General features: G+C 39.3%; 1 protein-coding gene across 13 annotated transcripts in view; it reads right to left on the bottom strand.

Annotated features, from left to right (window-relative positions):
- Positions 1-26,647, bottom strand: part of LOC109424340 (collagen alpha-1(XVIII) chain) — a 1,002,865-nt gene that overhangs the window by 269,533 nt on the left and 706,685 nt on the right. For 10 of the 13 annotated variants that reach the window (XM_062854154.1, XM_062854161.1, XM_062854156.1 and 7 more), the window contains exon 6: positions 4,335-4,436. The exons of the other annotated variants lie outside the window; for them this stretch is intronic. In XM_062854154.1, coding sequence (XP_062710138.1) covers positions 4,335-4,436 — 102 coding nt within the window. The remainder of the gene's footprint in view (positions 1-4,334; positions 4,437-26,647) is intronic. 13 annotated transcript variants of the gene reach the window in all.

The raw sequence follows: 26,647 nt of genomic DNA, 5'->3' as shown, positions 1-26,647 counted from the left end.
AATGTTAAATAGGTCAAACCTATCGGAAATTTTACAAGGAATCTGAATATGATAAAATATTTTGAGGTTTACAGTCGTTTTATTGAATTATAGTGAAAAGTCTGACTACGAATGCGTAGATACGTTGTAACGTCACGGTAGAATGTGCCTTATCTCAACGGCGTGATGAGTTATATGCTGAAAAATTTAAATATCTGGCGGTGCGAAAGCGAGTTAGTCTTTGGAACAAAACTAGAAGAATATGGGTGATACTAAACCAAAGATGGGTTCCGGTGTCATTAACCATCATGAAGGAGTATTCATACTATTGATAGCAATAAATTGGCCCTCCGAGCCATTTATCACAAAACGGATTTTCAATAGAATAAGGTTCCCCTTGCAGCAGTGAAGATAATGCAATGATATATTCACAAATTCGGGTAAATTTGGCTGATTATGCTGATTCTAACATGATGTGCATTTTCGTGACGTTACAACGCGAGCAGAACCCTGTTTGAAACTGAACGGGCGTTGTAACGTCACGAAATGTAAAAGTCGATTATCCAAAAACAAATCCGAAATTTAAATGTTTTATTCCATTGAATTGAAGAACAAACCAATAAATTTCAATGGTGGAAAAAAATTCAAAATATCATAAAAACCCGAGCAGATTTTTTAAGATGTTGGTAGCGCGTTAGAGAGGGTCGGACTCTAGCGCGTTGTAACGTCACGCTACAAATACGCATTTTGAACACGTTTTTATAATGAAAACTAAATGTTCAATGGGTCAAATATATCAGAAATTTTACAAGAAATCCGAATATGAAAAAATATTTTGCGGTTTACGCTCGTTTTCATGAGTTATAGAGGAAAATCTGACTACGAATGCGTCAAAACGTTGTAACGTCACGGTAGAATGTGTCACCAACATACTCTTGGCTGCAATATTTGGGGTTTCTTTTTCAAATACATAAGTACTGAAAAATCTTTTTTGTTTTTTTTTTTCTTCAACTGTTGTAACAATATATTTAGCTCTAGGTTAGTTGATTTCGGGACCCACAGTCTCGAATCGACAGACCCGAAGATAGAACTTACATTTTACAAGTCTTTTGGGAGTGGTATCTATCTGGTAGAATTTTTGGCCTAATACCTAGAGATGGTTGTGTTTTATTTTTCGAACTTCAAGTTTGTTTATACCTTCTTATTTAATGAGTGCGCATAAATTTCTTTTCCATTTCTATATGAGTTTTACTGAGTATTTTCTGATACCTTTAATCATCTAAAAATGTTTGGTTTAGATTTTAGGCTTTCTCCAGAAGGTACGTTATTCAACAAAGCTTGATTGTTAAACATCTGGATGATGTTTCCATATCATTGTTTCAGGTTTCAATCGGCATTAGAGCGTTTTATAGCATAGTCACAATTAGGTAACGCATTAGGCCGGAACAAATCTCATTTTCTTCTTTTGTCACTTTCCTCCGTAATTCGTCGAGGGGGGGGGGATGATAAATAATAAATGTATTTGATGGAAAATTACCCGAACAATTAGGCAAAATCGTCAAACTTCTCGGATTTCACATTTCCGAGGGGAGGGGGGAGTGATGTAAGAGAAAATCTAAATTTGTGTCAGCGTTATTGGTTTTCTTTTATTAAGTCATTGCAGCAATCTTATTGGGTTATTGGTGTAATTATTCGATATAGATCGCGAAAATTAAAAAAATATATAAATGGCACTATTAGCAAAAGAAGCTAGGGTATATGAGTTTTTATGGAAATGCGATTTGCCCCACCCCAAACAACTAAATTCGCACAAAATTGATGTAACTGCAAAATTCCGCGGAACTTTTTCGAATATTTCGTTTCGTTTCGAGAAATACCGAGTGAATTCGGATTTCGTATCGATCTCACGAAACATTTTTGAATTTCGTTTCGTTTCGTACCGCATCGTATCAGAAATTTTATATTTCGTTTCGTTTCGTTTCGCCTGGAAAAAATCCCATACCGCATACCCTTACTAATTTTGCATTTTTTGGGCGACCTCCTGATTGATTCGGATTGACGTTCGGGCTAATTGGATGGAGCCGTAAAAGAACAGAATATCAACAAAAATCCTTTGATCAAAATAGCATTGTGACAGCCAGTTAGTCCTGTATGAGGGTGCTTGATGATCACTCAGATTATTAGCTCTAACCAAAGCCTGCTATATGATACCGGGCCATAACATATTTGTTATTGACAAATCATATGGGGATCAAGTACACATTTTTTTATTTTTCGGTAAGTGTCGCATTCGGGTAAATGTCGTATTCGAGTAAATGTCGCATTCGGGTAAATGTCGCATTCGGGTATTTGTCGCATTCGGGTAAATGACGTTCGGGTAAATGTCATTCGGGTAAATGTCTTTCGGGTAAATGGTTTTCGGGTAAATGTTATAGAACCCTCTGTAATACTTGTATGTACCCAAATGCATATTGAAAGCTTTTATCTCATCCACTTCTACTCTTATTTGAAAGCAAACTTGTTAGATGTAAATGTGGCCCACTTGCCCATCTACGTGTCCTACTTCAGTCGAAGTCCAAATAATTTGTAGTTCAATTGCAATCGAATTCATTTCCACCGACCACACAGCAATATTGCAAAATTCCTAAAAAAAAAAAGTGCATGCGTGCGCATACGCGTTTACGGCGAACACGGCCAATGAATACCATGTACTTCTACTAGGTACCAGTAGTAGTGCACGTTACCTACCGTGTTGCTCACTAATCGACTCGCGAGTCAATCAGCAGCGTACCAGCTAGTCAGGGCAGTGCAGTCAGTGTGTTTCTACCTAAAATGTGCGTTTCATATAAACAAAACTGTTTGCAATTCAATTAAAATTTATCGTTGCGTGTTTGGCCAGTATAACCAAAGCTGGAGCTGCAGCTGGCAGGGGATCCTGACACGGTTGGCTGGCAGGAGAAAAAAAAAATCTAATTCCGCGATTCAATTCCCTGGACGGGGTGGGGTGAGTTGGGCAGAATGGACATTGCTTAGACATTTTCTGGCATTTTTCCTTATCGAAATGTGATTCAGGCTTGGTAGATTTTTTTTTTGAACTTTGTAGAATAAATCCTTCAGCGCGCAATTTAATTTTGCATGATCAATTTGACGCAGTTTGTTCTAAATTACGTTGAAGTTACAAAAATGCTTCATTCATATCTGATGTGGCTTAGATGCATCAATTGCATAAAACAGAAATCTTGGTATTGATTTCTAAGTGGTAAAGTATCGGTAATAAAGCGTGATAATAATAACTGTAACTCAAATTTTTAGCGTTTTCGCAAATTCAATAAGTATTTTCCAAGCACTGCTGGCAAGCAGCACACAAGTCACAATAGAGTATCGACAGCGTAGGTTTTTGGTTGGTAATTTTCAAGTTATACTGCCTTTGAGTTAGAATTACATGAATGTACCTCCTGTACAACCAAAAATCTACGCTGTCGGCACTCCTTGTGAGTTAGAGACGAACCAGCCAAGGGCTGAAAGTCTCTTTAACCCTCGATCGATCGCGCTGTTGTATTTTGTACAACACGTTGAAAAAATCTCGCTTTTTGGCTCAGCATTAGCGTGGTGCTGACGCAGGTAGTCAACCGCGCGAGTTACGGAAGGTTAATAAAGACAAATCAATCAATCAAATCCTTTGTGACTTGTGTCCTGCTTGGGTTATATTCCATTTCTAACTACCCTAAACCTAAACAGAATGAACAACCATACGTCTCCATGGGTTAACTCTGCCAACTGAAGGCACGATAACATCCCGAGTAAAAATTATGATAATGAAACCTCTCCTGATTTAGACCGTTTAAACTGTGCGGTACTTCCGGCACCATATTCCCCATACAGTTCTCATCCGTCCCGCTGCTGGCAAGCTGTGTTCTATGTCAGTTTGCGTTCCTACTCAGTGCCAATAATTGAGAACATATCGAGCTTATTGTTTGGTAAATTTCCCGCTCCGTGTGGAACCCACTTCAGCGTGAAATGAAAGTCCAGGCTGGAAATTGAAACACAAAAACTGTTTCACCCGGTACGGGCTCCGGCACGCAACCCCATTCAGGTTCAATTACTGGAACGCACACTTATGATAAAACTAAACCAGTTTAACGCCCGTAATTGTGTCACTGCACTGCACCGGTGATGGAAGTGTGTACTTATTAATCACGCTTTCGCACGGTACCTCGCACTTCAAACAGTGTAGATTTAAAAATTAGCTTTTAATTAATCAATCGACACGTTTTTGCTCAACCGACTGTTCCAGGCGTAAAAATAGTTGAAAATTAATTTACACTCGTCCCGTAAGTGGTGACGTGGGTACTTACCGCACTGATACTGTCGGCGAATAGTTCCCCTCCTCCAAGGCCATCGCTGTCACCCAGGAAGTCTTCCTCTTCGTAAATGTCGTTACTAGAGTCGTCTAGCTCCTACGTGAGTTAGGGGATTGGTGCATCGGTTGATGTAAGTGTGGGTGTGTCGAAATACGAAAACGAAAAAAACGAAAAAAAAAACGAAAGAAAGGTAAAACACGAAATAAAGAAACAAGACAAAATGTAAATAATAAAACAGTGACAATGGAGTGATTAAATAACTATTACTACGAAAGAAGATAAAACTAAATAATTACATAAGCAACAAACATATGGTTATACAGTGTTGGACAAAACAATAAGACCAGCGGTCCTATTCTATACAAAATGGCCACGTTTGACGATAGAGTACTCGGTTTCTAGTAAACCGATTTGGCTGAAATTTTGGCAGCCGACATTGGATCACTGAAATTTTGATTTTAATAATTAAATTGATTGAGTTCTGTTCACTACTTCCAAAGTTACACATATACGGTGCGACAAAACAATAACACCAGATTTTAATGATGGTTATTAGTGGCCAACTCATTAAAAATGGTCCTATTTTTTTTCTCTCCCTTTATGGCACAGACCTACTGGTCTATATCAATTTTGTCGTTTCGTATGCTTTTCTGTAACTTTTGATGTAGTGAGAAATCAATCAATTGAATACAAATCAAAATTCACGTAACTGCATGGCGACTGTCAAAATTTCAGCCAAATCGGTTCACAAGAAACCGAGCATCACATCGTCAAACTTGGCCGTTTTGTATGAAAAATGGTCGGTGCTCTTATTGATTTATCCGACACTGTATGTAGGCACTGAAAATGAAAAACTGAAAAGTGTTTCCATAAATTAAGGCTTTGGGTATTGCCTGTAAATTTTCAGGCTGAATCTTAACTTATGCTATCCCAGCAAACACACGAACGTATATTGTTTGTCGGATTTATTGTCGAAGCCGAGGTATTAGGCATCCCAGTTAACGTTTTGATTAAGAGAGTTTTCAAAACCTCTGCTAGTCTATTTGACTAGAAAACGTTAATTGGGATTGGCTTCCATTTGCCTTCCTTTGTAAAATCATATACAATATTTTGTGTAAGCTGGGATGTTGCCTTTGACTTCAATACTTCATGACAACCGCGAAGGAAAGGGGGGGGGGGTGTTCTAATCTGAATTCAGCTAGATTATTATTTCAAAACGGCCTGTTCAGACTTGACAAAATTCAAATAATATACTATACAGCAAAAATTTCTGAGAATTACACACAACGTAAACAAACTTTACATTATTATTTTATTATTATTATTTCAAAATAATTATTATTATTGATTATTATTTCAAAACGGCCTGTTCAGACTTGACAAAATTCAGATAATATACTACACAGCAAAAACTTCTGAGAATTACACACAACGTAAACAAACTTTACATTTAAAATTCCCAAGTTTCCCCAACTCACTGAATTTTACATTATACTATTCCTTGTATGGAATATTGAACGCAAGCTTCGTACTGAGAGCAACCTGTAAATTTAAAAACAAATGGAAAAATGTGTGTGATATAACGGGGTCCTTTTGTTACATGTTATATGATGCAAAATTTTCAAACTGTGTAAATAAGCGCACCGTATCTCCTAATATAAAAAAAATACACGTGAGTAAGTACGCGGCTCTAACGGTAGAAAAAGTCATTACTTTTCAAAAAAAAAAAAAAAAATTAAAAATTTGCCTGTTGAGAAATAGGGGTGCAAGCAATATTAAACAACAAAACATCAACAAACAAATAGAAACAGCAAAAATATTCAAATAAAAATCTAAATTATCCATAATCAATTCATTTGGTGTCATAAAAAGTGTCAAGACTGCAATAAAATAATCAAAAATTTATATAATTTTTTTTTCCAGTGTGAAGTTTCGTTCAGTCTGTAACGCCACTGGCTGAAGACGGTTTCCGTGCCTTTTCTTTTAATATTCGTTGCAAGAAAAAAAATATCGCGCAAAGCTATTCGAAAACACTAATAGATGTGCACAGTTGCATTTAATCGCTTCGGTATGTTCTACTGTATGTTCTTGGGTAATTTGTGTGGCTTCGTGGTCGTGCGGCTAGTGTCACCATGCTTTTAGTCGCATCGTGCTAGGATCGCGGGTTCGATTTCCGCCGCAGCTGTTAGGGAAAGTTTTCGGCTGTGCCACTGGACGTTGCATGCTAGTCCGTTGTCTAGTGTCGTGCTTCCTTCAAAGAGAGAATAGCTCATTAGAAGTCTCGTGTCCGTGTCAAAAAAAAAATCCACATTTATTGTAGGAGGTACGAACATGATATTATGTACTGACGAACATCTATGAGAGATTTTGTACATTTTTGCGCGATAATCTACGGCGAAACGCGAAATAAATCTGATTTTCGATAATAAATTAGAAAGTTCACAATAAAAATATCGAAAAACAATAACAATATTAAAAAATACTATAAATAACATACTAGATAGTTAATTAACATAAAATAACGAGCAATTTTAGATATATGCATTTTTAACAAAAAACTATCGCTTGAGCCGTGTGGCGTCATTTTTTTATTGTAAAATTTCAAAATTTATTATAAAAAATCGCCTTAATAGGGTGACAATGGGTATTGTCGGCAGGTTTGTTCTCTTCGTCATGGGGGGTTTTTGTCAGCCAAATTGCCTGAAACTTGGCCATATAATTCAGCTAAGTTGGGAAGGATTTGAGACCAACTCTGAGTTCAATAGGTTTCAATAAACCCCCTAAGACGAAGAGAACAAAATGGCCCCTATATAGAAAATTCAATTTTATATGGAAAAATGCCCTCTTTTATTACAATTTCTGATTTACTTATTGCATTTTTGACGTTTTTTTATTGCTCAAAAACCAATTATTTATGGGAAACGTTGATTTATGATGACTTTTCTTTTGTGTTGCCTTGTGGGTGTTTACTTGCTGGTGTACATAAGCGCAACAATATCAATCACAGGGCAGTGGAGGAAGTGAAAAGGGACACGGCGAGGCTTGACGATAAACTCAACCAGGACGAAGTACACATTTACGTGTTAAGACAGAGGCAGAATTACTGGTGTTAATGCTGACGCGGTGATTGATGAGGATTTGCTTGTGGTTAAAAGGCTCTAGAGAGCGCTTAAAAATTCTCTCCGGTAAATGTGTGAAAAATCACCCGGGCGTGCGCTACAGTGAGGTTTTTGCGCCAGAGTGCGCGCTGCGGTGAAACACCGGAGAGTTCTCGCCCCGGTGACACCATGGTGCTGAATCGGTGAGTGCTGGGTGAAAACACGGGATAACGATGCGCGCGAAAGAGTAAGCCACACTCGATCCAAGGCGAACGAGCAAGACCACGCACTAGCGCTTGCTCTACCCACCACCCAAAATAAAAGAAACAGGCTTCTTGGTGTGGTGTAAAATGTTGCTATCCCCAGTGTGATCGATAAACTGATGCCCCAGTAAAACTCTACGGTGAAATGCCATCTCTGCGCTGCTTATCCGTATGAAACCCTCTTTAACACCTCTGGAACACCCTTGAACCCCCTTGAAAACCACCGAAACATTCTTGAAACCCCCTGAAACACCTTTGGAATATTTATCCCTGGGATGTCCCAGAAATCCCCTGAACTACGCGATTGGGTAAAGTGAAAAAAAAAAATCTGGCAGTCATGCTAACAGTTTATGTTGAGCCAGTGTTCAACGATTACATCATGGATGCATGAACAATGAAAATGTTATTTTAAAGAATGTTAAGCTGTAAAGGACATCCTTACAGATCTTGTAACTATGGTGTGAATTTGATATTTGTGGTTGGTTTGCCAGTAAAGCTTATTTAGTAACAGGGACTCGTTAAAATCAATCTTGAAAATTGTGCAGTTTTCGTGCTATTAGCGGTACAAAATTTTCAATCAATTATTTTAATGTAAAATTTATATACATTTTTTTGTAACTTAATTGGTTGCAGTATCGTGGCACAAATTTGTACGCATCTACGTCATACGTTTACATTGAATAAGAATTTCCTAAGTTCAATTTATAATAACATTTTCATAAAGTGTTCAACAATTGACGAATCTCCCTATTGTTCAATGTGTTTAGTGCTCTGTAGGGGCATCTGAACTGTCATAGATAGTACCTTTGCTACAGCACTACGCTTCGCAATTCCAAATCACAGAAACAGCAAGCACGACGGTGGATGTGAACAGTTGATAAAACGAGAAGAACGTATGTAGGAGTATGTGCACAGGACGAAATACTTCGGCCCCTGACCTCCAAGAGATTGAGGAGGAGGTTTGCCGGTTGAAAAACAACAAAGCCGCTGGAGTAGATCAACTTCCAAGCGAGCTTCTAAAATACGGTGGAGAAGCACTGGTGAGAGCACTACACTGGGTCATTACCAAGATTTGGGAGGAGGAAGCATTACCGAAGGAATTAATGGAAGGTATTATGTGTCCCATCTACAAAAAGGGCGACAAGTTGGATTGCGGGAACTATCACGCGATCACACTACTGAGCGTTGCCTACAAGGTACTCTTTCAAATTTTATGCCGCCTTCTATCACCGATTGCAACAGAGTTCGTGGGGCAATATCAGGCTAGGTTTATGGGTGAACGCGATACAACGGACCAGATGTTCGTCATCCGCCAGGTGCTGCAGAAATGCCGCGAATACAATGTGCCCACACATCACTTGTTCATCGATTTCAAATCGGCGTATGATACAATCGATCGAGAACAGCTATGGCAGATTATGCACGAATACGGATTCCCAAATAAACTGATACGATTGATCAAGGCGACGATGGATCGAGTGATGTGTGTAGTTCGAGTATCAGGGACACTCTCGAGTCCCTTCGAATCTCGCAGAGGGTTACGGCAAGGTCTTTCGTGCTTACTGTTCAACATTGCTTTAGAGGCTGTAATTAGGAGAGCAGGGATAAACACGAGTGGGACTAGTTTCACGAAGTCGGTTCAGCTGCTTGGTTTCGCTGATGATATTGATATTATTGCTCGTAAATTTGAGACGATGGAGGAAACGTACATCCGACTAAAGAGTGAGGCCAGGCGAATCGGATTAGTCATTAAGGCGAAACTGTAAGCATTGTCTCATTTTTTCGGTTTTTGATTTTTTATTAAATAACGAAGCAATATTTTCAAAATCGGTTTTCGTGCACATGTAGAGTATGGATCAAGGTATCTCCTGATTTTTTTTGAAGTGGAAAATGTTTTCCATTTTTGCAGAAACCATTTTTTTGTGAAATTTTGTTCAAAAATGGTTTCCGCAAAAACGAAAAATATTTTCCACTACAAAAAAAATCAGAAGATACCTTGATCCATACTCTACAAGTGCACGAAAACCGATTTTGAAAATATTGCTTCGTTATTTAATAAAAAATCAAAAACCAAAAAGTGAGGAAATGCTTCCAGTTTCGCCTTAATGTGTCGAAGACAAAGTACATGATGGCATAGGGCTCAGGGAGGAATCACCGCGCCCGCCACCTCGAATTTATATCGACGGTGATGAAATCGAGGCGGTTGAAGAATTCGTGTCACGGTGTGTCTGGTAGAACAAAATTATTTGAAAAAAATCGGTATCGCTAAGACACCCACCAAATGAAAGCTGAAGGTCCCCCCTTTCATTTGAGGCTAAAACAAGAAAGTTCTATCGGCGGTCCTAGAACAATTTTTTTTTTCAAAAATTTATTACTATGAGACTTGCATTTTCTTCCTTTCCACCTACAGTGTAACCTAATGGGCTCGTATAAGGTCGCTTATTAGTAACGTATCATACTAGTGAGTAAACGGGTAAAACATATTCATTTTTTTTATACAAAATGTTGTCCAGACAAGCGTAAAAAAATATTTAAGAGAGTTGTAATAGAATTTTGCCAATATTTAAGTATGTGTGTTAACCATCTTCTCCTTATGGACATGTAGAAGAAGTTATTTCAACTGCCATTCTCCTCGTTTTTATCGACAGTACCACAGGTTCGAAAAAATTTACAGTCGTAGTAGGCCATGACTTGGATGTCAATAAAAATAAAACGATCAACAAAGTAGCTCGGATAAAATGACTACGTGTCGAGTCCGGTATTCGTTCATTTTGTGTTCCTTTCTGGTACTTGTAAAAGCATTCAACATTTTTCGCAAATTAGAAGGATTGCTGTGTGGTATATAATTAGGTATTAGGCCATATGAATAAAATTGAGTAATAACTCTTTACTAAATCTCTGTGGAGCCGTAGAACAAATCTCTGTGAACCTTCACAGAGATCTGAGTAAAGAGTATTTACTCAGCTTTATTCATATGGCCTATTGAATCATAAAAAAGTAAAAGAAATTAAATTTCAACATAGCTTTGCTCCAAACTTTTAGAGAAACAACTACGACATGAACTCATAAAGTTACGATGAAAACCGTACCAAGGTGTGCGTGCTGTGATTGAAGAAGCTTTTTCTGTAACCACTAATATCATTGAAGGTAGTTGATGTTCACTGATTTAGATATTTGTTTTATATGGTTGAGCATACAAATAATAGACAGAATAAATTAGAAGTCCCAACTTGTTTTTATTTGTATTTGCAGGTTATTGGTATTATTGAACAACATTTTCTGAAATATACCAAATGTAGAAGTTGGTATTATCCTTCGATAATATATCGCAATTATTCATTTAAAGTTTATTAGTTCAATGATGAGATCATACCCTTTAGAATTACTGCTAAAGATGCTAAAAGGAGATTTAATATATGCATTGAAAATGCAATCACTGTACTCCATTCTCCTGCAGCAATACAGTGAATACAATCTTAATACGAAAATATCAGTTTAGACGAGAAAATCGCTTTAGATTTTTCAATGATGACGATTATGTTAATGGTGGCCTTGAGAACAATTGAGTTCTCCAAATTTTATCTCACGAAACCTATTGCAAGCCCATCCATATACGTGAGAACAAAAGATGTTTACAAAGTTCTTACAGATAGATTAACACGGGAAATCTGAGCACAAACCACTACCACACAGGAATTTGGATTGGTCAATAAATCTCGGATTTCAATTAGAATATTATGAAAAAGTACCTTTTTCACTAATAAACTAATTAAAACAACACAATTTTTATTTTAGTTTTGCTTCATTATTGTAGGCCTACCTATCTCAAATAATGGGTCGTGACCCACCTGCCCCATAAGAAATACACGCGTTTTAAAGATTTGATTCCAGAAAATGTCGAGTTGCGGTCATCTTAGGATTCTGGAAAGTGTATGTCGTCTTGTAATTAATTGTAGTATCTCGGCATGCCCTAACACTCACACTACTATACATATCACCTGTAAGTTTCGTTTGTATCATTCAGCAACGTGTACATTCGCAAGCATCAAAGTGATCGAACATTAGCACCTCTGGTGAAAGGATCGCGGAAATCATACGAAATTTGAATTCATCGTTAAATGCATGTGCCAAGTCCTGTAAAAGAGTGTTACGTCTGTTTGTCTGTGCTTATATCGTGCATTGCTCAATAGAAAAAATAATAAAATTCGTCAAATAATTGATTTTTTTGTCAAATGCACGCTATAAGGAGGATCACGGTGATATAATAATAATTATCAGTATTAGATCATGACTCGGTACACATGTAAATTTAAATTTGAACTCATCATCTCCACCTGCTTGAAACTATTACAATTTTTCTAGCATTACTGCCCATAACCACGAAACTGACTACTGTTTACTGGATTTTTTTTTATTCACTTGGGACTATTATGCTTTTTTGGGAAGTGTAATAAACATCATATAAAAAATTTTTCGTCGGAAAGCCATGTTGGCAATGGATAAACTGTTTTTCGTTATTACGTAGTACTTTGAGAAAATACGAAAAAATAGGGTAGTGGAGGTATTTTGGACCGGGCAGGTATTTTGGCCCACCTTGGGAGTTTTATGATATTTTCACATAATCTCTACTAAATCTTGGTAATTTTTTACTGGAACACGAAAAGTATTAAATTATGTGATGAGCTTTATTTTGGATGTCAGTTAAATATGCTCTTCAGTATCAAAAATAGAGAAAATGTTTTCACTTTCAATGAAACGCACGGAAAAGCACCAAAAACAAAGAAGGTGACAAATTTGTAGTCGGCATCGAAGAGGTATTAAATTTTACAAATAAATATTTATTTCATGTGAATGTAGTTAGGGCCTTGTAAGAACTCAAAATAAACTGTTCTTAACCTCGGTGGAGCGATAATATTTACTAAAATAGTGGTTAGAGGTATGGCCAAAATATGTTCAACATAATCAGATGTGGACATATTTTGGACCACCTGTCAGATCTATCTCTCCAGTTCCTTCTAAAGGGAGAAAATATTCATGCCAATGTAATGTACTCTAAAACAGATAAATAGAATAAGTTGGGACCTCCCGTGATCTGGGTTGTTATACGTTTATTTTACAATGAGATTGTTGTGGGTTCGATTTGTTCTAACAACTTTTCGCCAAGTTAAAAATTTGGATTCGATTTGTGCCCTAACAACTAGTCGACAAGTTGAAATTTTCAGGTGTTTAGTCATCCAGTTTAGAAAAGTTGTCCTTCTCGGCAATCAGTTGATGACTGAGACAATGTGTTATCTAATGTATGTTTGGCAATTTAGGTATCATTCAAATTACTTTATTTTTGATGGCCTTTCCACTCATTACAATATGTGTGGAACGTCTTTATATTTAGCAAAATCACTAGACTTCCACACTCCCTATTAAGCGTTACGTAATTTATACATGGTGACTGACGTCATGCAATAGTTAATAAATACACGTTTTGCGTCACATTTTTTTTATGAAACATCATACAACAATGCGTAAAAACTGGCAATTACAACAAAATATCATCATTTTTTACCGTTACGTTATTTTTAAACGTTCCTTGCCTCAAAAAATGAATAGAAAAGATGTAAACTTCACGTAGTTTTAACTATTTTTAAATTTTTGCTGTGATGGCTTTCATTTCATGAATCAATTGAAGTTTAATTCGGTGGGCCAAAATATGTGCACTTGGTGGTCCAAAATAAAATCAGGTGGTCCAAAATAGAAGCCCGAGAACCTTCAGGAGTTTTGATATTTCTTGTATTTACTACAACAATTTTGAGTTCTGTTTGGCCTTTTTCGACAGAAAACATGTTGCTCTACGTAATGCCTACTGAAATTATCCATATTTTGAAGTGGGAACCTTCTTTTTTCGCTGAATCGTTCATCCACTTCCTAAAGGGGTCCAAAATACCTCCCTTACCCTATCATATTATATCAAAAAAAAAAAAAATTGTTCTAGACCCGCCGATAGAACTTTCTCATTTAAGGCTCAAATGAAAGGTGGGACCCTTAGCTTTCGTTTGGTGGCTATTTTAGCGATGCCGATTTTTTTAAAATAATGTTGTCCACCAGACACACCGTGGTGTACTTGGGCTCACTGATGACCGCCGACAACGTCACCAGCAGAGAAATTCAGAGACGCATTGTGGCGGGAAATCGTTCTTATTTTGGACTCCGCAGAACTCTACGATCGAATAAAGTTCGCCATAGCACGAAGTTTACCATCTACAAAACGCTGATTAGACCGGTCGTCCTCTATGGGCACGGAACATTAACCCTACGTGCAGAGGACCAACGCGCCCTTGGAGTTTTCGAACGGAAGGTGTTGCGTACCATCTACGGCGGAGTGCAGATGGAAGACGGGACATGGAGAAGGCGAATGAACCACGAGCTGCATCAGCTGCTGAGAAAATCACCCATCGTCCACACCGCGAAAATCGGGAGGCTATGGTGGGTTGGTCACGTCATCAGCATGACAGATGGCAACCCGATTGAACAGGTTCTTGTTAGCCATTTGACCGGTACACGAAGACGATGTGCGCAGCGAGCTAGGTGGGATGACTTGTGGACTCTCGCAGAGTGTGGAACTGGAGACACAGCCGTAGACCGAGTTGGATGAAGAGGACTCCTACGTACCACAGAGGACACTCAGGCTTTAGTCTGACTGGTAAGGTAACGTAAGTCATTAGTATGGGACAAACATCAAATTCCCGTTCCAGTTGACTTCTTCGATTCCATTTAGGTCTCATATCAACTGTGCAAAATTTCAGCGCAATCGGTGAAACTATAATTTAGCGCAAGCGGTTCAAAGTTTCCATAGGATTTACTATGGGAAAAGTTACACTTTTAGATAAAAATTCCCAGAGGTCGCCCCTTGTCTCGTTAATTCAAATCAATCAACGCTACTTGCAGAAAAATCATTTATGAAACTTTCCTTCGAAGACCGCAAAACAATTGGATGCTTTTGGAAAAAGTTATTGATTTATTACTTATTAGTGATCCAACGAACGGCTTTTTGTTTTGTTTTATCAGCAGCACTGCTGCTGCCGTTGCTGCATGGGGTGGCGGGTGGCATCACCACCCCCAGAAACAGCAGCAGCCAAGGCAGCAGCTACAGTGCTGCTAATAAAACAAAACAAAAAGCCGTTCGTTGGATCACTAATCGGTAATAAATCAATAACTTTTTCCACAAGCATCCAATTGTTTTGCGGTCTTTGAAGGAAAGTTTCATAAATGATTTTTCTACAAGAAGCGTTGATCGATTTGAATTAAGGAGAGAAGGGGCGACCTCTGAGATTTTTTGTTTGAAAGTGTAACTTTTCCCATAGTAAATCCTATGTAAACTTTGAACCGCTTGCGCTAAATTATAGTTTCACCGATTGCGCTGAAATTTTGTACAGTTCATGTTGGACCTAAATGGGATTTAAAAAGTCGACTGGAGCGAGGATTTATTTTTTCCATACAAGCGTGTCCCATACTAGTAAGTCATGTTCTGACACTTCAATGCCAGAAACTACAGTTTGTGGAAGACTTGTAGGTTGTAGGGAGTGCTACCTCCTATAAACTCAAAGAATAATACATTTTCTGCACACATAAATCTTTAATTGTAGCTATACTCCGTACCACCAAACACTTCCATCCAATTATGATCCGCTCCATTTGGAAGCAATATGTCAAACAGGAAACCATACCCTAACCCATTCGGGTAAATCTAACAAATCCATAAAGTATCACCACTCAAAAAGCTCCAGCATCCTCCCGGACAGGAAACCCGCAAAACAGAAAGAAGCAGGAAAGTAGTAAAACTGTTCATTTCCGATTGCCATCAGTAACCCTCGATTACCTCAACGAATGAGGGCCAACGAACCGAAGAAAACATATATGTCATCTATCCCCTCGAAAAGAGGAAGAAAAAACACAGTTGGGACCTTTCTGCCCGTTTCACATTCCGCAAATAGAGACGACGGGGAAAATCCTATTTCATGACTAATGGATTTGCTTGGAATGAACGAATGGGTTCCAACTGCTATGGTATTTCCGATTAGTTTTTTTTTCCTCATGCGGGGTCACGACCCGAATCTAGGACCTGTATTTAGCTTTGCGGGCTGAAGTGTGGAAGATGCATGAAGTCGGTATAAAAGCCTAGGTTTTGGTTAAAAACCAGCTCTGATCTAGTGAGGGAGTACGTACGGAGAAGAAAAAAAAGTTTCTTATTTAATTCATCAAATGAATGAGCCCTCGTCAAACATATATCGGATATTTTTTGACATATTCCTTCTTTCAGATAGAGAACCACGTCCCGGATGATCCATATGTTTAAGCTGATGTCAGTGAATAGATGATAAATTTGTAGAAAGAAAACCATTTCCTAGCACCTGGTCCTGTTCAGGATACAATAACCAATAGGGGACCCCTTAGTAGTTGAATTTGATTTTGACCGTTCAATCAGTCTGATATACTCATTGATTCGTAAACAAATTCTTTACTATGTAATGCCCCAAAACCCGCCAAAAAACACTGTGGATCACCTTTTAAATTTAGGAATTTACTACAGGAGGTCAACAGTTAGTTCAAATACCCTAGTGGGTTTGAAACATGTTACTAGAGCAAGCACATACTGTCACATGGTTCCAGTTCATGAAAAGTTGGAACCTGCTCGTCTTCACTTCGATCTGTTAACCCAAAAAATAAAATTTAGACCATGCGTGACTAAACTCGCCGTACATGACCAGCACACTTGAAACTTGGGGTTGTACAAGTAAGATTTATTTGATTTGTCACAGTACATGTGGGTGAGATGAAATGGGTTAAAAAAGCTCAGACGTACTAAAAAATAACCCTCGGTGTCACTGTGTGTGGGATCAGTTCAAGCTTCAGGAAAACTCCCAACCCATCCCGAAGGATGATGTAAAATACTTCCGGTTTGTTGAATCGATTTCTGGACCAACGCAACCATGAAAGCTCCAAATTGATTTAACCGTCGCATCCCGGCGGCAAACTCTCCTCGTTTTACCCCAAGTTCGGAGAAAAAAGGGTGCTTCCATTTGAAAGCGGGTCGATAGAAGGAATCGAGGAATTATTACAAGATGTGTCGGGTCCGAAATTGAATTTAGAAAGGGACACTTTTGGGGCGGTCTCAATCCATCACACTTGAAATCGGTCGGAACACACCTGGCGGCTAGAACGGCTGAACGGATGATTACATGCACCTTGTGGAATGAGTTTTAATCCCGGAAAGGTGGAGTCATATGTCAAAATGGGTGCCAGTTTTGTTCGGTGAAAATTTGGGGAAAGGTCTGCTGGAGTTCTGTAGTTGGAAATTATCAAATACATTCGGTTTTCACAACAAACAGTCAGACGAAGCTGTAAGAAAAGCTTTCCAAAATAATTCTATTAATCAAGTTCAAGTCCATCGCACATATGCATGCACACACGTATTGCAGAGCAGATACCGTCTCATCGTCGAGTAAAATTATTGCCATAAAACGTAACACATATTGAAATCAGCTTCAAATAAATCTAAATCAATATTCGATACGCTGCTCTTCTGACTATCTTCCAGTATTTCGAGCTTCAACTACCGTGACTTCGTATAGTCGTCGGCTGGCATCAATGCACATGCCGTAAATTCAGCTACATATAGACTGTCAGTGCAAAGCGAATGGAAATATACATTACCGTTCACTCGGGCAATGTTCTCCCTCTCCTGAGCTGAATTCAGTACCTACATTTGGAATTCAAAACCCCGAGATCAAGCGCATCCGATTCTTCGCCCTTCGACAGGAATCCCCAATTCGCACAATTGTATTCATGCAGATTACCTGCCTGCCTGCCGTGCAAGCAATGGGAAAATGGCTACCGTAAACCGGAGCAAACCAAACTCGTACATTCGAGTCATGTGAATGAGTAGTACCCAAACTTTTTATTAGTATTGCGCCGAAACGTCGAATCAGAAAAAAATAAGGTTTTAGGCTTTTTTCAGGCTTTTCGGGCTCGTATGAAGTTGATCACCAATATTAAATTCTTTTCCCGATCAGCCTAGATAGCTGTGTAGTATCGGTAGCGGTTGTCTCAACTGGCTAAGAATAGCATTACGGACCGCCTGTTCCAGTGGTAGGAGTTCACTAATCAGGTGGTGACACCAAAGTCAAGGTGTAATGTGGCTTTACGCTTACCGTGCCTAGCAATGAATGGTTAGTGGGGGTCTTATAATAACCTAATCGCAAACGGTGCCGGTGGAGTACCAGGGCACCCTCCACAGTATTTTCCCTTACTGTGCTAACCAGAGCAATGGCGCGGTGGACCTTGTGTTTCTCCGAGACAAACAGCTGCCCTTGTTCAGTCTCATACTTGAGGCTGAATACGGGCGGGATTATGAAGATGTTATTAATTAGTTGAAATTTTCACTTATGTGGTTTTGTACTATGCGTTTTACACAGTGTATTCTGTGCATTCTCTCCTTTGGCGCACTCAAATCGATACCGATCTGGCTTTATTGTTGTTGTTCTTTTTTGTGAAGTTTAATCCTGCCCTGTTTGGGTAGTGGCTACGATTAGGATGGCTCAGATCAATCTTCAGCACAAAAGAACAGCAACGATCAATCTTTGTAGACTTATGCAAAATGGTATAGCCCAAGTGGCATTAGCCCAAGAACCTTACTTTCGTAAGGGGAATTCCTATCTAGGAAACCTTGTGAATCCGGTGTTTGCTACTTCAGTAAAAATGAAATGGCAAACTCACGTGTCATCCCAAGTAACCAAAAGTTCAGATAAAAGGATACTTTATAAGCTAAGCAGCTTGTTCGGGGTCGCTCATTAGCCTTCTAAGCAGCTTCATTTTTAAGTAATTTTGGAACTTGAAAGTTCACATAAGCACGCTGGATAGCCTTCTAAGCAGCTTCTGACAGAACTTTGTCAAAATTCATGCAGAAACAAAAATGTGTTTTTCAGAATCACACCCTGTTGGTGGGGGTTTGTGATTCACGTCTGGAAATTGCTACTGATAACTATATTCTCACATATGTCGCTGCTATGTAGATTTGAACTGGATCCTCCTGCGTTATAGCCTGCCGACTTACCGCTGCGCTGCTGAAGACACTTGACAAAGTCAAGCTAACTTCACTACTGTACAAATGTGCAAAACTAGCTGCCGACAGAAAATCGATTCAAGTCAGACTTTACCTGCTGTCCACTTAAACGCAGCTGTAGTACTGTGGTAGAGCGTAGGGCTCTCACGCAGCGACTGTCGGTTCGAATCCGATGGGCGGCTATTTTTTTTTTGCTCAAGCCTAGTATTCATTGATTTGATAAATTCATATTTGTCTTTTATTCGTTTACGCTTAAACAGTTGTTTTCTGTAAAAGAAATAAATTTAATCTTCATTGAAACACAATGCTACTATGAACTTGAAAGTTCCGACAAAGTTCCGACATAGCATCTTGAGCAGCTTTAAAGTTTCGCGAAGTTCAGATAAAGCTCCAAATGAAACTTTCTGGCTGCTTAAGAGGCTAACAATTAGCCTTGCCGGAACTTGTGACCCAAGTTTCAGCAAGGCTCATCGTTAGCCTCTTAAGCAGCCAGAAAGTTCCGTTTGGAACTTTATCTGAACTTCGCGGAACTTGAAAGTGCATTTTGTCATGGAAGCGGAACTTTTGGTTACTTGGGATGCCATGTGTGCTTGTCAACAACGCAATCGTTGCTAAACTCATCTCTGAACTAACTACTAGAGATGTATGTACAATCACAATCAATGCATCTGTTAGAAACCTCAACAGGAAATACGTTTATTGTTCGGTTTATTTACCGCATGATGAACCATCCCCTACGGATGCTTTCAAGCAAGTCATTGCAAACTGCATTTCAAAAGGCCTTCCTCTAATTATTGGTAGTAATGCTAATGCTCACCATATAATCTGGGACAGCTCAGACATTAATTTGAGAGGCTCCAGTTTGATGGAATACTTAAGTAGTACAGTTCTTGGATTACTTTATAGGCAACCGCCCAACCTTCACGGTATCTGCTAGAGAGGAAGTGTTAGATATAACGCTTTGCCCTAGCAGAATTAGTCACGAGCTGACCAATTGGCATGTGTCAGATGAAGAATCTTTATCTGACCATCGCTACATCTTGTTTGAACATGTGAATGTTACTTCGCAAACTTTGCGTTTCAGGAACCCTCGGTCAACCAACTGGGATCTCTTTACTGATTTGGTTGCAGCCAAATTTCATGGATACTCACCATCCATTATCACTCCAAGTGATTTAGATGATGCCGTTGATACTACAACGGCCTTCATCATGGAAGCTTTTGAAGAAGCTTGCCCTCTGCGGTCCGTGCAGACCACAAGAGGAACCCCTTGGTGGAACTCTGATCTGGCGAAGCTAAGGAAACAATGTAGAAAGAGTTGGAACAGACAACGTTCGGCTGGATCGGAGGCTTTCAGGTCGGACTGCAAGGCCTTCAGAAAACTCTTCGGTCTGCTAAACGATCCAGCTGGAAAAACCTTTGTACAAATGTTTCCAGTCTGAGTGAAGCCAGTCGGTTGAACAAAATCCTTGCAAAATAGAAGGATTTTAAAGTGAACGAACTTCGTTTGCCAAATGGTGATTTCACTTCCTCCGATGAGGAAGTTTTGGAATGTTTATTCAGTACACACTTCGGATGAACCTGATTTCTTTTCTGGTAGTTATGATTCTTTAGCTTCGGCTCGAAGTATCATAACTTTAGAATCGATTGAATGGACACTAAATAGCTTTGCTCCTTTTAAATCTCCTGGGGCAGATGGGATTTATCCTATTTTGCTTCAGAAGGGATTTTATCATTTCAAACATGTTTTAAAACAACTACTTGTTTGCAGTTTCGCTACAGGGTATATTTCCAAATCCTGGCGGGATATTACTGTAAAGTTTATTCCGAAAGTGGGTCGTGCGTCGTATGAAGAAGCAAAGAGCTTCAGACCTATCAGTTTGACCTCTTTTCTTCTGAAATGCTTAGAACGCATTGTCGATCATCACATCCGTGATGTTCATTTGGCCAATGTGCCTCTTCATGTGAAATAACATGCTTAATATTCTAGAAAGTCCACTGTGACTCTTTTACTCAAGGTTGTTTACAATATCGAGAAAGCATTCGCTCATAAGCAATCTTGTTTGGGTGTTTTCTTAGATATTGAGGGTGCCTTTGACAATGTGCCTTTCGATGCCATATTGGTATATCTCCAATGACTTCCAATTGGATTCATCAAATGCTCAAAACCCAATATCTGTTCCCAACATTGCGTTTTGCAGGAATTAGGAAATTGAGCGTTTGTGGATGCCCACAAGGAGGAGTCTTGTCACCGCTTTTGTTCAATCTCGCAGCAGATACGCTATTGAGGCAACTCAATAATAGCGGTTTTTCTTCTTATGGTTTTGCTGACAACTACCTAGCATTATTAGTTGGTATGTGTATCACCATCCTTTTCGACCTAATGCAAAGCGCCCTTCAGGTAGTTGAGGGTTGGTGTCGTCAATATGGCCTTTCGGTTAATCCGAGTTAAACATCTATTGTTCTTTTTACGGAAAGGCGAAACCGTAATGGCGTTCGACCTTTGCGTCTCTTTGATTCTGAACAGGTAAAGTACGTTGGAGTCATTCTTGATTCCAAGCTTTCCTGGACACCTCGTATTGAGTTCAGAATCAAGAAAGCTTGTATGGCCTTCGGTCGGGCAATGCCGGCGAACCTTTGGTACAACTTGGGGTCTTAAACCCAAGTATATCAAATGGATCTACACAACTCTAGATTGAGTTTGAATAAGGGCGAAAGAAACATGAGAGAGTTCTCTTCATCGACTCTCTCTTCTTCAAATTAAAGTGACAAGATGCAAGTAAGGTACTTTTTGGTCATAAATCGCTAGGTTGTGATGCAATCTAGCGTCTAAGTGTAAAAAAGTTCGATTGAATTTGCATCTTGTCACTTTAATTTGCAGAAGAGAGAGTCGATGAAGAGAACTCGCTCATGTTACTTTCGCCCTTATTTAAACTCAATCTAGAACTGTTGTTCGGTCAATATTGCCCTACGGGTGTCTTGTGTGGTGGCGAAAGGGCGAAATGAGAAAGATCCAATCAAAGTTAGGCCATCTGCAAAGGATGTGCTTAATGGCGATGTCTGGAGCGTTCTCTTCAACTCCCACGGCAGCGCTAGAAGTTCTCTTTGACGTTGCCCCACTACACATTCATCTCAAACAAGAAGCCCTTTCTTGCACTTACCGGTTACGGGTACTCGGTCTACTAGAGGAAACTCCTGTGAACCGCACATCAACACACACCTCGTTGTTTCCACTTTTGGTGAATTGGGACAAAATTGTCCTTGCTCCAAGTGATCTTACAATTGCTTGTAATTTCCCATATAGGACATTTTCCACGAAATTCCCTTCCCGGGAAGAGTGGACATCTGGTTATCTGGAAAGAAGTATTTCAGACGGCATCGTATGTTACACTGATGGCTCCCTTCTCGAAGGTCGAGCAGGTGCTGGTGTTTATTCTCGTGAGCTAAGGCTGTATCAGTCTCACTCACTTGGTAGACACTGCACCGTTTTTCAGGCCGAAATCTTTGCTCTTATGTGCGGAGTGCAATCAGCACTTCAGCAGCACGTAATGGGCAAAGTAATATACTTCTGTTCAGATAGCCAGGCTGCTATTAAAGCACTTGCTTCGGCCAACTCCAGGTCGAAGATAGTTATCGCTTGTCGAACTCAAATCGAGGAGCTGAATTCAGCAAACGCTGTTCACCTTCTATGGGTACCTGGTCATTCTTCCATCGCTGGAAATGAATTGGCTGATGAGTTAGCTCGCTCTGGAGCATCACATGACTTCATTGGCCCTGAGCCAGCTATTCCGATATCGAAGTGTTGGATTAAGCTTCAGATTCACACCTGGGCTGTCACTCAACACAGACAATATTGGAATAGTTTGGAGTCATGTCGTCAAACCAAATTGTATAGTGCTGAGCCATCTCTACGGGTGGCGAAGTATCTAACTAATCTGTCTAAGCAATTGCAGCATGCTGGTCAAAGCATTGACTGGCCACTGCCGACTCAGCTATCACATGGCGAATATTCAGCAAGCTGATTCATTTGCCTGTAATAAAGGGTGATACGGTCAAAATTTGGTCACACAATTTGTTTCATAACTTGAGACTGCGTACACCAAAACAGCTAATTGTTGGACCAGTATTGGTACATTATATGTAGCTTATACCATAAAATTTTCATCAAAATCGGTTTAGTATTTGCGGAGATATTGTGAATCCTGAAAACTGCAATTTGAAAATTTTGTACAAAGAGGATTAAAAAATAAGAACACATTTTTACTCTTTTTTTTATAGAGCCAGAAATACTAAACTAATTTCAATGAAAATTTTTCTGTGTGTAAAGTATACATATCAAAATGTTGTGAAAAATTTCATTCAATTTGATCCAGCCGTTACAAAGTTATATTTGTTTAGATGGTCAAATTTTGCCAACTTTTGCCAAGTCAAGTCAAATTTTGGTCACACATTTTTTTTTTCATAACTTTAGATTGCGTACACCAAAACAGCTGATTTTTGGATCAGTAATGGTACATCATATGTAGCTTGTACCATAAAATTTTCATCAAAATCGGTCTAGTATTTGCGGAGATATTGTTGAACCCTGAGATCCGCAATTTTAAAATTTTGTGCAAAGAGGATTCTCACATTTTTACTGTTTTATTTATAGAGCCAGAAATACTTAACCGATTTCAATGAAAATTTTTCTGTATGTGAAGTATGCATATCAAAATGTTATGTAAAAATTTCATTCAATTTGATCCAGCCGTTACAAAGTTATATTTGCTTAAGTGGCACCCGGTCAGTTTTTTTCATATTCAAACTACTTTGAAAGTATTCATACAAAATTGCTCAAAATTTTACTGAGAACGTATTTTCATAATAGTACTATACTGTAAAATTTTGATAAAAATCGGAGCAGTATTGGTAGTTCTATAATCAAAATTGTGCTTTATTGACCTTAAATTTCCGAAAATTTACTACGGAGCGCCTTTGTACAAAATTTTAAAAAGGTAGGTCGATGGTTTTGTCTATATATCAACCAATACTCAATCGATTTTGATGAAAATTTTATGGTATAAGCTACATATAATGTAGCATTACTGGTCCAAAAATCAGCTGTTTTGGTGTACGCAGTCTAAAGTTATGAAAAAATTGCGTGACCAAATTTTGACCGTATCACCCTTTAGCTGTGAATCCGATTATGGAACTTCGTATCATTTGATATGTAACTGTCCAGTTTTCGCGCAACTGCGTTCCGAGTATTCGGTAAACACTTATTAAGTGAAGCTGACTTCAGAAACCTGAATCTTCAGGATATTCTGATGTTCTTAACCCGCTGTGGTAATGAACTATAGGCTTTCTTTACGCTTTATGCGTTATTACAGTGACCTTTTCAGGGCACTGTTGGAACCCATTGTGGTACGCTTGTGCGTTAGTACCCTCTTCCAGGGTATTTTTCCTATTTCCCTACCTGTCCTTATCCTCATCCTTATCCTCATCCTTATCCTTATTTCCTTCCGTTTCCCTCAGGTAGATGATGAAATAGGCTGTTATTTTGGCGATGGCACAAATGTCCCAAATGGAGGATAACGTGCCTCTGGAGCCGGCCTTCTGATACCTGATTACCTGATGAATGAATGCATGGTTCTTTTGGTCGTCCAATTTACCCCCATTTCACAGTATTCCACCAAACTTGCCTCTGTCTGCAATGCATGCTATGTTCCTTTTTGGACCCAGCCGAGCGCGTAATGGAAACAAAATGGGACGTTTTGAGCGGGTTTCGGCGCGGCTTCAATCCGCAAAGCATTTCTTCTAATATATCGTATTTTCGTTTCGTCGCGGTTGTCGACATATGTGTACACATACATTCCGTTGACTGCTGCCAAACCATGTGTGTGTGTGGGGGGGTTGGTGGGAAAATTTCAAGTACACTCACTCACCCACAGGGGGCGCGTACTTTTCCATCATCCAACCAACCAACCAACCAACCAACCAAGTGATGGCATCGCTCCGACCGACAGACGGCGGTGGCAACATCAGCAGAAATTTGCCAATGTTGAATTGAAATGGAAATCAATATTCATACCCACCAGCAGCAGCAGCAGCAGTGAGCCAAAGCCAACAGTAGTGGCACCAACAGGCACCAGCTGTTTGCTGCTTCGCTTCGGAAAGGGTACCACCGATTCCATTTAGAAGGGCTCAAAGAATTTCCACCAAGGATGACGACGACGACGACAAGCGCATAGATTGCTCGGTGGGTTGCCTGCCGAAAGGGTGCACCCGATGAAACTCGAGAGATGATTGAGAGAATTGGAATATGAAAGGAAAATGTTCAACCGTGTAATCATATTCAATATGCCAGCCGAAAAAAAAGCAATGTCGGCTGGCGGACAGCAATTGTTGGTCTGAGTTGGAAATATAGCTACCGAAACGTGTGTATGATGCTTGACGCAGCACGCGTGTCAATTGGCGTGGAATGATATACAGGGCTGAAAATTGGAACTGATGCCTTCAGTTAAAGAAAAATCCCAAGCAACACACATGTTATAATAGAGTAACGACAGCGCAAGTTTTGGTTGTATAAAAGTTTATTTTACGTAATTCCAACATTGTGTTGAAATAACGTAAAATAAACTTCTATACAACCAAAACTTGCGCTGTCGTAACTTTTATATAACATGTGTGTTACTTGGGATGAGTGTTCGAGGTCTTTTATTGGGAATTCTTTCGAAAATCGTATGCTTGAGTTACCAATACCCGGAGCCCTTTGAAGCCGGATGTTTTGTAAGTATTATTATAGAGCTTTTTCTACGTATATCTCTAGTTTTGGTGCACAACAGCATAAAAAGGGTAGAATATGATGCAGAATATTTTTCCTAGATATCCTAGTTCATCCAAACTGTTCTTGAGTGTCGAACCTAACGTCTACGGGTGTAACAATAACTTCTTTCATTATGCAAAGCTACGAATTGTAATCTATCATGTCCAGTAAACCTTCTGAAAGTTCAATAGACAGTATCAAATCAGTCGGGATGTTCTAGGTCATCCCAACTGTTCTTGAGTTTGGATTCTAAAGTCTATGTGCGTAACGATTACTTCTGGCCCATTGTCCTGCGTCCGTCAACGGAGCCGGCTTCATAACTTTGTACAAACTCATTTACACAAACAATCGATAATCTGGGACATCACTTTGTAGGCGGCATTCAGAATAGTGATAGCTCGGAGATTCTCACATTCCACCTTGTCTCTTTTCTTGTAGATTGTACAAATGACCCCTTTCTTCCACTTCTCCGGTAGTTGTTCGGTTAACCTGATCCGGGCTATTAGCCTGTGCAGGCAAGCCAAACTTTTCTGGGGCTGGGCCCATCTTGATGGGTTCAGCTCCGATACCATCCTTATCAGCTGACCTATTGTTCTTGAGGTGCTGGATAGTTTCCTTATTTTCCCTCAATGTGGGAGTTGGATCGTTGTTTGTCCCTGCTGTACTGACGTAGTAATTTCTCCCGCTGCCTTAGTCCCCCATGTATGTGCTCCCCGCACCATTCAGGTGTTTGGCGTAGTGCTGCTTCCACCTTTCACAAAACTATAATGAAGTGACCCTTGAGAGTTAAGAGGTTCATGAATCCTATTTGGTTGTGTAACGTTACTAACTAAAACGAAATCACCTCATCAAGGGCGTAACCATCTTTTCGATCAGGGAAGGGGGGGGGGTGCTCATGTACACTTAGCAAATTTGTGCCTACTAGCTTCTATATCTATACGCAATTCGACGAAATTGAATATAATAACTTTATATTCTAAAATCATTTTTGAAGGGTTACAGCAGTCACGCTGTTGTATTTTGTACAA

The sequence above is a fragment of the Aedes albopictus genome, chromosome 2 (assembly GCF_035046485.1).
Source record: "Aedes albopictus strain Foshan chromosome 2, AalbF5, whole genome shotgun sequence".
In the NCBI taxonomy this organism is placed as follows: Eukaryota; Metazoa; Arthropoda; class Insecta; order Diptera; family Culicidae; genus Aedes; species Aedes albopictus.
The sequence above is the reverse complement of the archived record's forward strand: the minus strand, read 5'-3'. Positions and strand labels throughout refer to the sequence as shown.